This window comes from Sceloporus undulatus, chromosome 2 (assembly GCF_019175285.1).
Source record: "Sceloporus undulatus isolate JIND9_A2432 ecotype Alabama chromosome 2, SceUnd_v1.1, whole genome shotgun sequence".
NCBI classification, from domain to species: Eukaryota; Metazoa; Chordata; class Lepidosauria; order Squamata; family Phrynosomatidae; genus Sceloporus; species Sceloporus undulatus.
The window spans coordinates 287672808-287686014 of record NC_056523.1 but is presented as its reverse complement, the minus strand read 5'-3'; the positions used below and the strand labels follow the sequence as shown (position 1 = coordinate 287686014).

Sequence of the window (13207 nt, the reverse complement as noted above, 5' to 3'; positions counted from 1 at the left end):
CTACTCTCTTTCCCCTACTTCAATTTTCCATCCTTCACCCTTCATTCTCTCATCTTTCCCTTCTTTTTCCCTCCCCTCTTTCCTTCTTTTTCCTTTCAAACCCTTTCACTAATCCTCATACACTACACACACAGGAAGTTTATGACGTGTGTACCTTAGCACTAGTTTACTGAGACACAATAACCGAAGTAACCGTGATCTATCTTCAAATATCTGAAGGGCTGTCACATGGAAGATTTATTATATTATTAACCTTTATTTATGAAGCGCTGTAAATTTACACAGCTTTTTAGTTAGACGGTTCCCTGCCCTCGGGCTTACAATCTAAAAAGACATGACCAGAAGGAGAAGGGAGTGGTGGAGGGAAGGGGGAAGAGGTCCAGCAGTTCCTCTCTACACCTCCAAGGCTGGGACCAAGCAGATAGACGGGGAGGGAGGGCTTGGCTTCATAATGGATGGTTAATCATTTTCCAGGGAAAACATACTCTCAAGTAGGATAATACATATACAGTACATAGCAATAAAGGAAATGGTTGGATAAACAGGCACAAAAAGAACATCAAATAGTAAGCGACAATTAGCAATGCCTGGGAAGGCTTCTCTGAACAGGATGGTTTTCAACTCCGTTTGAAGCTGGTTAAAGAAGTGATGGCTCTTGCTTGTGGAGGAAGAAGGTTCCAGGAGTGAGGGGCAGCAAGTGAAAAGGGGCGAATCCGGGATGGGGCAGAGGAAATCCTGGGCTGGGACAGGAACCCTGACTACCAGAACGGAGGGCCCGGGGGAAGGTGAGGGAGAAAGAAGGTCTGATAAGTAAGGAGGGCCAGTCCATGGAGGGCTTTGAATGTGACAGCAGGAGCTTATACTGAATGCGGGAAAGGGAGGGGAGCCAGTGAAGGGATGCCAACACAGAGAGATAGGGTCAGAGCACTGGCAGTAGTATAATGCATGCACTGAAGCTGGACAGAGATTAAGGACGGAGGTGAGAAAAGGAAGCCCAGCCAGGAGGACGTTACAGTAATCAAGTCTGTGAGACCACAGGCATGGACCAGGATCTTGGCAGTAGAGGCGGAGAGATATGGTCGGATTTTGGCAATATTGTACAAGAAGAATCTACCGTATTTTCCGGCGTACAAACTACTCGACCCTCTAAAACGGGGTCAAAAGTTGGGAGGCGTCTTGTACGGCAGTAAGAGCACTTACCTGGTTGTTCCTGCCAGCTCAAAGGTGCCTCCCTGGCTGCCGGCTTCCAAAGCCCTCCAGAGCCTTTGGAAGCCGGCGTTGTGGGCATCAGGCCCCTAAACTTGGCCATAGTAGGCCAGCGCACTGCCTGCATGCAAGGCAGGCTGAAGGCCTCAGCAAAGGCCTGGGGTAAAATAAAAATAAAAAATGAGAGAGAGAATAGAGAGAGGGGGGGGGGGGGGGGAGAGAGAGAGAGAGAGGGAGAGAGAGAAATAGATAGATAGTAGATAGATAGATAGATAAGAGATAGTAGATATAGATAACAGACAGACAGACAGACAGACAGACAGACAGATAGATGCCAGAGAGAGAAATAGATATATAGAGAGAGAAATAGGGAGGGAGAGGGAGAGAGGGAGGGAGGAGATAAGAGAGAGGGGAGGGAGAGAGACACAACACACAGAGGAAGATAGAAGACAGAGAGAGGAGAAGAGAGAAATAGATAGATAGATAGATATATAGATAAATAGATAGAGAGAGAAAGAGAGAGAGGAGATAGAGAAGAGGAAAGAGAGAGAGATAAATAGAGAGAGATAAGTAGATGATATATATATATATATAGAGAGAGAGAGAGAGAGAGAGAAATAGATAGATAGATAGATATATAGATAGATAGATAGAATATAGATAGATAGAGATAGATGATGAGAGTAGATAGAAAGAGAGAGAGGGATGATAGATAGATAGATAGAAGATGATGCTATGGAAGAGAACTAGATAGAGAGAGAGAAACGAGAGAGGGAAGGGAGGAGAGAGAGGGAGGAGGAGGGTAGGGAGAGAGAGAGAAGAGAGAGTGGCGAGGGAGGGGGGAGAGAGAGGGGAGGGAGAGGGAGGGGAGGGAGAGAGAGAATAGATAGAGATAGATAGATAGATGAGATAGATAGATAGATAGATAGATAGATAGATAGGATTAAGATATAGGGAGGGAGAGAGAGGGAGAGAGAGAGGGAGGGAGAGACGACACACACACACACGAAGGAAGATAAACAGATGAGAGAGAAATAGATAGATAGATAGATAGATAGATAGATAGATAGATAGATAGATAGATAAGAGAGAGAAAGCAGAGAGAGGGACATAGAGGAGAGAGGGAAAGAGAGAGATAGGAAGATAAAAGATGAGATAATTATATAGAGAGAGAGAGAGAGAGAGAGAGAGAATAGGTGAGAGAGTGAGAGAGAGAGAGAGAGATAGGAGAGGCTAGATGAGAGAGGGGAGGGAGATAGTAGAGACTCGCTCGGCGAAGTCTCGATCACTCTCTATAGCGAGACTTCTATCGCTCTTTCATTTTCTCTCTCCAGCTAGATCTGACGTCGATAGCTAGATAAATATATAATGATGCTATCTCTCTCTCTATTATCTCGCTCTGATATATCGGAGACCTAGATCGTTGCTTTTATTTCCTCTCTCGCCAAATCCTATAGATATCTACTCTTCTAGATCTACTTATAGCCTCGCTCTCAATCGCATCTCGCGCTCTCTCTACATATCTCTTATCGCTATATATCTATTCATTCCTATATAATCTCTAGCTCGATCTCTCGATTAAATAGCTTATATTAGAGTCGTCATTATACCGCTAGCTATCTCTCTCTATCCGAGCATAGATAGCTATCCGCTATCTCGATAGATCGCTACGCTAGTGCTGATCTCTAATCTAGTATGGATCTCTCTATCTCGCTCTTTTTTTTCTCTCTCTCTCTCGCTATGATGTCTCTATGGATATAGCGATCGACATCTAATCTATATCAGTCTCTGCTCTCTTATCTATATCTATATATCGCTCGCTCTTTAGCTCTCGCTCTCTCCTATATAGAAATCTCTAGCTTTCCAGTGTCGCTATCCTCTATAGGTGGGAGCTTCGATAGCTCTCTCATATCTATCTATCTAATCTCTCTAGATCGCTCTTCTCGTCTCCGCGCCTCGACTCTATCTTTATCTGTCCGTTCGTTCTGTTATCATATATATATCGCTCTACTATATCTATCTACATCCTCTTTTTCTATCTCTAGAGTTCTCTCTCGCGCGCTTTATGTCTTTCTCTATCTCTCTCTCTCTCTCTCTCGCTATATACTCATCCTATCCTGTTATCTCTCCTTTCTCGATCCCTCGATATCTCTACTTCTATGATCTCGCTCTCTCTCTCTCTCCTACCTCGCTCTCTCTCTCTCTATCGCTCTATTTATCTATATCTCGATCTCTCGCTCTGATATTTCTATCTCCTACCTACTCATCTCGATATATTATCTATCCCGCACCTCTCGCTCTTGCGTTTCGTGCGCTCGCTCTCCTTGCTCTCGCTCGCTCGCAATATCTAGCTCAGCTAGATAGCTCTCTCTCTCGATCGCTATCTAGCTCGCTATCTAGCTATCTCGCTTAGCTCGCTCTCTCTCTACTCCCGCTTCCAGTCAATCACTCCCCTCCATCCAAGATATATCCCTAGTTGTTTTCCATTCAGTTATGTTTTTTCACTTTTTATTTTTTGTTCCTTGTAATCTTGTTTTCTTATCCTCCATCATCCTCCCCCCCTCTCTATTTTCACCCTGTCCACGTTTTTTTTCGTTCTTTTTTTTTTATCCGCCCCGTCTCTTCTACCCCTCTGTCCCCTACTTTCCCCTCATTGTTTGTTTGTCCTGGATCTGAGGGATACACGCACAGACGAAGGAACCAAGACTAAAAGCCAAGACGCGGGCTTGTCTGGACTGGTTGCAATAGAAAGGTTTGGTACCGCAGAGGACCAGAAAAGGAGTGTGAAGGGTGGACTTAGGAGGAAAAGACAAGAAGCTCCGTCTTGTGGACATGTTGAGCTTCAAACGCCGATGGCGCATCCACTGCGAGCACAGGCTGTGGAGACAAGACGAACCACGTGCTGTCAAGCCTGGAGAAAGATCAGGGGTGGAAAGATACAACTGGGTGTCCATCACGCCAATACCAAGCATGTGTAGGAAAAACCAAAAGAGCTATAATGAGTTTACCTAAGGACAGTGTGTAAAAGAAAGAAAACAGAAGGGGACCCAGAACAGAGCCCTGGGGAACTCCAACAGATAAGGGAAGGTGACGAAGTCTGACCCCCTGCGACTACTGCAAAAGATCTGCCAGACAAGTAAGATCTAAACCAGTCGAGAACAGAGTCTGAGAACCCAAGGTCAGAGAGTATGTCAATTAGGAGACAGTGATCAACAGTGTCAATGGCTGCAGACAAATTGAGAAGGATGAGAACAGCTTTCTTTTCTGCTGCTGCAGAAGATATGACTCAAATCAATGGATTCAAATTATGAGAAAGGAGATTCCAGCTAAGCATCAAAAAGAATCTGTTGATGGTTACAATTGTCCAACAGTCAGCTGAGGATTCTCTCAGAAGGAGGTGAATTTCCTTTCATTAGAGATTTTTTATCAGACTGGATAACCATCTGTAAGGGATGCTTTAGGATAGATTTCTGCACATGGAGAGGTTGCAATAGATGACCCTTGGCATACCTTCCTACTCTAGGTTTTCAGGAGATACCAATATCACACCTATAAATGCTAGCTGGATTATAACCAGATTAGACTTCCATCAACATCAGATCTGGTAGACCAAGTAATTGTGACTTTTCTTATTCTTTTTCCTTCCCATCATAGCCAACCAAAGAATGCAAACTCTTCCCATAAATATATAGATGGCAGGACAAAACACCACATTGACAGCCCAGCTAATGCCAAATACAACAATCTCAACTGTTTTCTCTCCGTGATCAACAACTATGATCACCAGGTCTTCAACTTTAACTTTAAATATGACTCAAAACCATGTCAGTTAAACTGAAGACTGCAGACAATGCACACACACACACACACACACACACACACACACACACCCCTGCGTCAAGAAAGGCACAGAGCTGTTCCTTGAACATGGATGTCACTAAGAGGGTTGGGGCTGCATCCATACTGTGGAAATAATCCAGTTTGACACAACTTTAAATGCCATGGTCCACTGTTATGGAGCTCTGGGATTTGCAGTTTGTTGTGGCACCAGAGCTCTCTGAGAGAGAAGGCTCAGTGTATCACAAAACTACAAGTCCCAGAATCCCATAGCACTGAGCCTTGGCAGTTAAAGTGGTGTCAACCTGGATTACTTCTGCAGTGCGGATGAGAAACATTCTGCAATCCCTCCTGGAGAGGGGAACATGCCCTGGAAAAGGAGGACGCCTGATTCCCGCGAGCGGGGAAAGTGGCCAGGTGTCCTGGCTGCAAAGGAGAAGCTCCCCGTTTGGAGCGTGACTAAGGGCCATGAACTGTCATTTCCATGAGTGCTTTTGCCTTTGGTTTGGTCCTATCCTCCCATTTTCCCCGGATGCCCTGCCTTTTGCAGAGCCTTGTTCTCCTTTGCAGGGGGGCATTTGCTCTCCCTTCCCCTCTCAGGGTGACCAGCCATCCTCTTTCCCCAGGACATGTCCTCCATTTCAACCTTCTGTCCAGGAGGGATTCCTAAACATGGCCACGAGGCATCAATTTACATTTAGATTAGTGCCTTGGGCTTTCTATATATAGCAAGTCTTGTGACAGTGTCCCTCCCTTTTCTCTGGAGGGGGACATGGGCCTTGGGCCGCCTACCTGCTGCTCCTAGGGCTGCCGCTTGCCTGCTGGGCCTCTGGGGCTGCTGCGGGAGTGGCTGGGCCGCTGTCGCCGTTCCCCTTCCCCGCAGCACTGGGCCTGACGTTCGGCTTCACGCTAAACCTGGCCCTTCGGAACATGGCGCCCTGGAAGGAGGAGAGGAGAAGGAAGGGGCCTGGCTCCCGCTAAAGCCCGCCGCCCGAGTCTCCCTCCGGCCAGAGAGGCCGCTTCATGTCACCGCTTCTCCCCGGACTCTCTGCCTTTCTGGGCCTGGAAGGAGAGGAAGGGGCCGGGCCTGTCGGTTGCTCTGGGACGGTGCGCTGACTACGTCATCAGCCTGCGACAAGCACAGCGTCTCCCTCAGTCATTCCTATGGCCCAAAACACACTGCAGAAGAAATAATAACCCACTTTGAGGCTGCCTCAACTGCCCTGGCTCAGTGCCAGGGGATTCTGGGAAGTGTAGTGTTTCATGAGACAATTGGCCTTCTGCGTTAAAAAGAGAGCTCTGGTGCCACAATAATACAGTCCCCAGGGTTCCCTGGCAGTCTCAAAGTTGAATCATTTCTGCAGTGTGTTCTGGACCTGGCTGCTGGAGATGACTGTGGCACCAGAGAAGGCTCAATGTCTCACAAAACCTACATTTCCCAGGATTCCCTTAGCATTGAACACCAGGGCAATGAAAGTGGTCTCAAACTCAATTGTTTCTCCTGTGTGTTTCGGACCTGGTTCAGTGTTAGGGAATCCTAGGTGTTGCAGTTTATTGTGGCACCAGAGCGCTCTAACAGAGAAGGCTAAATGTCTCACAAAACTACAGTTCCCAGAATCCCCTAGCACTGAGAGCCAGGGCAACGAAAGCGGTCTCAAAGTGGGTTATTTTGTTCTCTGTGTTTTGGACCTTGGCTCAAACATTGATCAGAATCAGGGGGACCAGAGTGTCCTAACCACAGAGGGAGACAAAGCACTGTAAAGTGTAGGACAGTCAAGGAAAATGGAGGGATGTTGTGACCAAACAAAAGTTCAAAACACATAAATGTAAAAATTCGTGCTTTAACTGCCCTGGCTCAATGCTAGGGAATTCTGGGAACTGCAGTTTTGTGAGACATTTGGCCTTCTCTGTCAGAGCGCTCTGGTGCCACAAAAACACTACAATTCCCAGGATTCTCTAGCACTGAGCCAGGGCAGTTAAAGCGGTCTCAAACCGGATTATTTCTCCAATGTGTTTTGATCAGAATCAGGGTGACTAGACTGTCCTAACTGCAAAAGAAGGCAAAGCACTGCAAAACATAGAACATTCAAGAAAAATGAAGGGACGTGACCAAATAAAACCTCAAAACTCTCACATAAATGTAAAATTTCCTGCTTCTTAGGCTGCATCCGCACTGGAAAAATAATCCAGTTTGGCACCACTTTAACTCCCATGGCTCAATGCTATGGAATTCTGGGAATGGTAGTTTGTTGTGGCACCACTCAGACCTCTCAATTAGGTTATATATCTCACAAAGCTACTTCTTCTACTTTCTTGACTGCAGTCCCTATTCTGATTAATGAATAAGCCAAGGTACGGAAATCTTGAACTATTTTAATGTTTTCATTGTCTGTTTTAAAGTTCTGTAAATCATCTGTGGACTGTGGCTATTATTTTTGTTTTCTTGATGTTCAACTGCAAACCTACCTTTGCATTTTCTTCCTTGACTTTCTTCAGTAACCGTTCCAAGTCTGTGCTATTTTCTGCCATAGTATGATGTTATTTGCATATCTTAAATTGTTGATGTTCCTTCCTCCAATTTTCACGCCTTCTTCCTCCACATCTAGTCCTGCTTTATGTAAGATACGTTCTGTGTACAAGTTAAATACATAGGGTCAACTGGAAACCGTTCTGTTTCTCCCTGTTCTGTCCTAACAGTAGCTTCTTGTCCTGAGTACAGGTTATGCATCAGGACAATCAAGTGTTGTGGCACACCCATTTCTTTATGGGTGATCCATAATTTTATATGATCTACACCTGTGATTCCCAAATTGGGGAGTACCAGGGAGACAGTGAGGAAAGGGGGGACAGGTATGTGGTGAGTAAAAAGAGGGCAGCAGTCAAAGTATTGGCATGCAAAAAAGACAAGGGGAACCAGCAGCCTTTAGGACCAAAGCAAGGATGAGGAGTTAGAGCACATTGCGTCGGGGGGGGGGGGGGGCGGCAAAAGGGGGCACTCACTCCTCATCCTTGCTTTGGTCCTAAAGGCTGCACTCAGACTAAAAATCTGGCTCTGTAGGAGCAGCATAAACCTGGATTATGCATTTTCCTTATTGATATTATTCCCTCAAACTTTGCATATCCTTTGATATCCTTTGACTGCTTTTGTTACATCTATCCACTCACCCGCAACTGCAACGTTTATACATCCAGTTTCTTGTTTTACTCTGTATAGCTCCCCCTGGTTCATGCTTCTCACATTCCATGTTCCTATAATATGTGTTGTACAACCTTGGACTTTCCTTTCACCTCTGAACATATAAACAGCTGAACTTCCTTTCGGTGTAACAGAAATTTCAGAAAACTTAAATTTCTAGGATTTGCAGAGCAAGGAATTCGCAAGAGGACCTAGTAATTGAAAATCCATAAGTTTATTTACAAATTTTCGACAAAGGAAAACAATGAACTCAGTGGAATTCAAGTTCCAAAAAGCTGAGGCCCCGAACAAGACAAAATGGCTCTTTTTTATATTATTCAAGACAAAGAAGCTTCTTCAATACACCTGATTGGCTAATTACAATTTAAACATACAGAATTCTTACAATCAGAACAGAAATACATGCATACATTAAAACTGCATCATCACTCCTTACCCCCTCCTGTAGGAATTCAGTGGCTTTCCTCCTAACCTTGCTTCTGAATGTCCTTATCTCAGTAGTTTATGTTATGTCTTTTTACTGGTGCCAGCTTCCAGGTCAAGACGCACTCATTATTCCTTTGCTCTAGTTTTTCTAAACTCCAAGCCTTTATTTCAAAAACCATCTCTCTGGCTGACAAAGGTGACTCCATCTTTCTATAGTTTTTTATTTCAACAAGGAATTCCCACCACATCGGCTTGAGTCCAGTTCCATCATTAGCCACAGCCCTACTCATAATTGTCATCTGCACTTCCCCAATATTCAATGGGTGCCTTCTGATCTGGAAATCTCATCTTCTAGCACTGTCTCTTGTTCCACTTTGGTTTGTCTCCTCGTAAAGATTTCATGGTAAAAGATATTCAAAAAGGCGCTTACTGTGCTTCCTCCTGCTCAGTACCAACAAGTATTAGCTATGATGCTACTATCTTTGTCTCTGAAAGACCTTCCACCAATGTCACCCCCACTATGGTTGCTGCCCAGTAGCTATTTGGCACAATTAGGAGATTATCACATGCCAAATCTCTGCCAAGCAGGTTATAAACCAGGGGTAGGCAACCTGCGGCCCGCGGGCCGGATGCGGCCTGGCAAGGCCTTGGGACCGGCCCCAGCCCGGTCCTGCCGCCAATTGCCGCCGGAGCCTTTGGCCTATCAGGAGGAGGCGGGCAAGGGGGGCAAGCGGCAGGCAAGGGGGGCAATTGTCTATAGAAGCCTCCAAAACATGCATTTATATTAACATTTTTTAAAAAATCAGAAAATTTTTTCACGTGTCCTCCATATTTTAAAAAAAGTGTCCTCCACTTGAAATTTTTGTCCTACATTTGTCCCGGTTTATTTATTTATTTATTTATTTATTTAAAAAGTATTTAATTATTTATTTTTTGGCTTCGGACCCCCAGTTGTCTGAGGGACAGCAACCCGGCCCCCGGCTCAAAAAGGTTGCCTACCCCTGTTATAAACAGTCACCTACAGATTTTCTTGAAAAGCTGCAGGAGAAGCCCGGATTGGATAGGGGCTGCCTACTGCCCAGGCACGGGGCAGGGCAATATGATCCGTTAGTGATAGTTACAACCCGCCTGTATCCCAGTGGGGATTTGGCATGTGATAATCTTCTTAGTCTGGCTCCTTAGGAAATGGCATTGCATGTGCATGGGTTTGCATGCTCCTGTGAGGTAAGAGGCTACGATGACAACAGCAATGCTGCCTGTAGAATTAATGAATTAGACAGAATTTATTCGGGTGGGTACCTTTCCCCTGTCACATTCACTAAAACAGGAAGACCTGCTGCTTCAAAGGAAATACAGTGGACCCTCCACATTCACTGCGGTTAGGGGCATAGGACTTACACCTCTCTATTAATCTCTCGGTCTTCCTGGGCAACTCTATGGTCAACATCTGCAAGAAGTTGACTACAGAATTGTGCTGGAGGACCTACAACAAATGCCTAGAGAATTGTTCTCTCTGGGAATCCCTAGGTCCTCCAATGTGACTTTTGGCAGAAGTTGATGATAGAGTTGCATTGGAGGGCCTAGAGATTCCCCCAAAGTGCATGTTAATCAAATCCATGAATGATTAAATCTGCAAAAGTGAAATCTGCAAATGTGGAGGGCCAACTGTACCAGAATAAGAGGAATTGTGTCCCATGGCTGTGTTATTAGCAGTAACAATAGCAAGTACATTTCTATACCACTTATCAGTGCACTTAAGCACTCCTTAAGTGTAAGCTAATTGCCCCCAACAATCTGGGTACTCATTTTAGCGACCTCCTCAGAAGGATGCAAGCCTGAGTCGAACTTGAGCCCTTTTTGCTGGTATTGAACTCACAACCTTATGGTTTGTGAGTGAGTGGCTGCAGTACAGGCACTTAACCACTGCGCAACCATATCTTTATACTTTTGGGGCACAGAGAGGAGGGAAAGGGAGAGATAAACCTAGAGCTCAAGTCAGATACCTGACTGTAGAACATAAGACCAATGAAGCTTGAGAAAGAATTAAAGAAGAAGAATGGAAAAGGGGGGAAAGGGTCAGTCTTGGAATAGAATGGGGAATTGTTTATGTAATAGAAGACCAAGGCTGTCAAACAGACAGGGGCCTTTTGAAATGCCCTCCCCATGGACCTGTGTGGAAGGAAAATGTTTGGAGCATTAATGGGGATGTATTGGGACTCTCGTCAGTACCATCTCTATTATTATTGTTGGGACTGGGTTCTCTTGCACATTACCATATAATATGGATTCCTGTTCCCATTCTGCATTTTACCTACCTAGCTATCCATCCATCTTTCTCCTCCTTACACTCCCCATTTTAATTATACAATTAAGGCAGCCTTTCTCAAATAGTGGGGTGGGCCCCCCAGGGGGGGCGCGAGGCTCTGTAAAGGGGGGCACGAGGCTCTGTTATGCAGAGGTGTACTTATAACAATTTTATAGACAAATGATACTATTTACAGTTGCGTGGGGGGCGCGAAATGTTTTCTTCTTCCTAGAGAGGGCATGACAGAAAATGATTGAGAAGCACTGAATTAAAGTAAGATGGATGCAAAGAAGAGTGGGCTTGTTGGACAACTGATAATTAAAACTGCAGATGCAGTACAAGATTGTACTTCGATCTTCCATAGAAAACCTGCATTCTTTCACTGACTTTAGCAGCCAGAAAGGAAACAGTGATTCAGCTGTACAGAAAAATGTACACTGGTGCCTCGGGATACGAAATGATTGGGTTAAGAAATTTCCGGGGGGGGGGGGGGGGGAGAGGATTTACCTAACCCTGGAATGGCCCTGGAATGACCCCCGATTGTGTTTAGGATGGCTCATGATTGCGTTTGGCGTTGTGTGATAGACAAACTTTAAACTTTACCTAACCCTGGAATGACCCTGGAATGACCTCCAATTGTGTTTAGGATGGCTCCTGATTGCGTTTGGTGTCGTGTGATAAACTAACTTGAAATCCCATGATTGCCCCTGCATTGCCTTCACATTGACTCTGGGGATAACTTCAAATTTTGCTCGTGTGATAAGAGCCAAAGAAAACCCTATGAAATTAATGGGGTCACTATAAGTCAACAGATGACTTGAAGGCACATACCCACACTCCTCTGAAAAGACCAAAAAAAAGATATTTTGAAGGAGCTAGTAATAAATGTGCTCCCCTAAGTGACAACCTCCATGATATTCTCTGTAAATCCCATGGCTTTAGTGTTTATCCTAGTGAATTAATTTTGCATAGTTTGGGTGAGATGAGGCTGATGCTGCCATCTGATAGAGAATCCTCTCTTAGCTTTAAAGGCATATTCATTTGGAGTAGTTCACAGATTATATGGGGTCACAGAGCATCAGTTCCTTATTCTTTTATATTTAATAGCTTTTGTTTAGATTGACACACTTGACAGTATTCTACAGGTAGATAAGGCTTTCAGTCAGGTGTGGGTTGATGTCTCCTCGTACAAGGCACTCTCCTGAATGTAAGGGACTGTGGAAAATTGGGGGTTTAAACTGATTATCCCATGAAACTTGTGCAATCGTGATTAGCATTTAAAATGTCGATTATCCTGTGAAAACTCACAGGGAAATAATTCACAGGGAAATCCATAGTGTTAGGAGTATGTCGGGGATTAATTATTTCCGAATGCGGCCACACAGCCCAAAAAAACCCACAGAAAACTATATACCCAAATGCACAGAATACATGGTGCAGAGCTTGGAAAGCTTAGATAATATATTTTGAGCATTTGGGTTGGCTGATTAAAAGTAGAATTAGAATTCAAAGATATAGCCATCCGTGTTCATCTGTAGAATCAATATACAATCGGCCCTTCTTATACATGGATTTTTTTATACACGGATTCAAGCATCCATGGTTTGAAAATGTTAAAAAAAAGTATACATTTCAAATATCAAACCTTGATTTTCCATTTTTTATAATGGACACCATTTTGCTTTGTTATTATATTTAATGGGACTTGAGCATCCACGAGTTTTGTTATCCATGGGGGATCTTGGAACCAAACCCCAGTGTTTAACAAGGGTCCACTGTATAGAGAGCTCTGGTATCCCCTTTGAGATTAACTGAAAGAAAGAAGTTGGCAGCATGAGCTTTTGTAGACTTCAGTCTACTTTTTCAGATGCTTTTGGTGGAGTGAAAGCTCAGGACAGACAGACACACACACACACACACACACCATTAAATATATATATATGTCCCAGGTTTCCACTCCACCAAATGCATCTGAGGAAGTAGATTTATTATTATTATTATTATTATTATTATTATTTATACAGTATAGTGCTGTAGATTTGCATAGCACTGTACATAAAACAATAAGTATACAGTATAAGAGAAAGCCTGCCTATGGCGTACAATCTTAAGAGATAATAGGATAATACATATAAAATACAAATTTAAGTCTAGGAAAGCTCATGCTGCCAACTTCTTTCTTTCAGTAAGTCTGAAAGGGGATATAAGATCTCTCTTGTCTACATACTGATTAAAAG

The 13207-nt window shown here is 44.1% G+C and overlaps 1 protein-coding gene across 1 annotated transcript in view; it reads right to left on the bottom strand.

The window, feature by feature from the left end:
- The window catches only part of BDP1 (B double prime 1, subunit of RNA polymerase III transcription initiation factor IIIB), a 90065-nt gene extending 83914 nt beyond the window's left edge, over nucleotides 1-6151 (bottom strand). Inside the window, 1 exon segment of the mRNA XM_042447815.1 lies at nucleotides 5836-6151. Coding sequence (XP_042303749.1) covers nucleotides 5836-5975 — 140 coding nt within the window. The 5' untranslated portion in view covers nucleotides 5976-6151.
- Between the last annotated feature and the right edge of the window lie 7056 nt (nucleotides 6152-13207).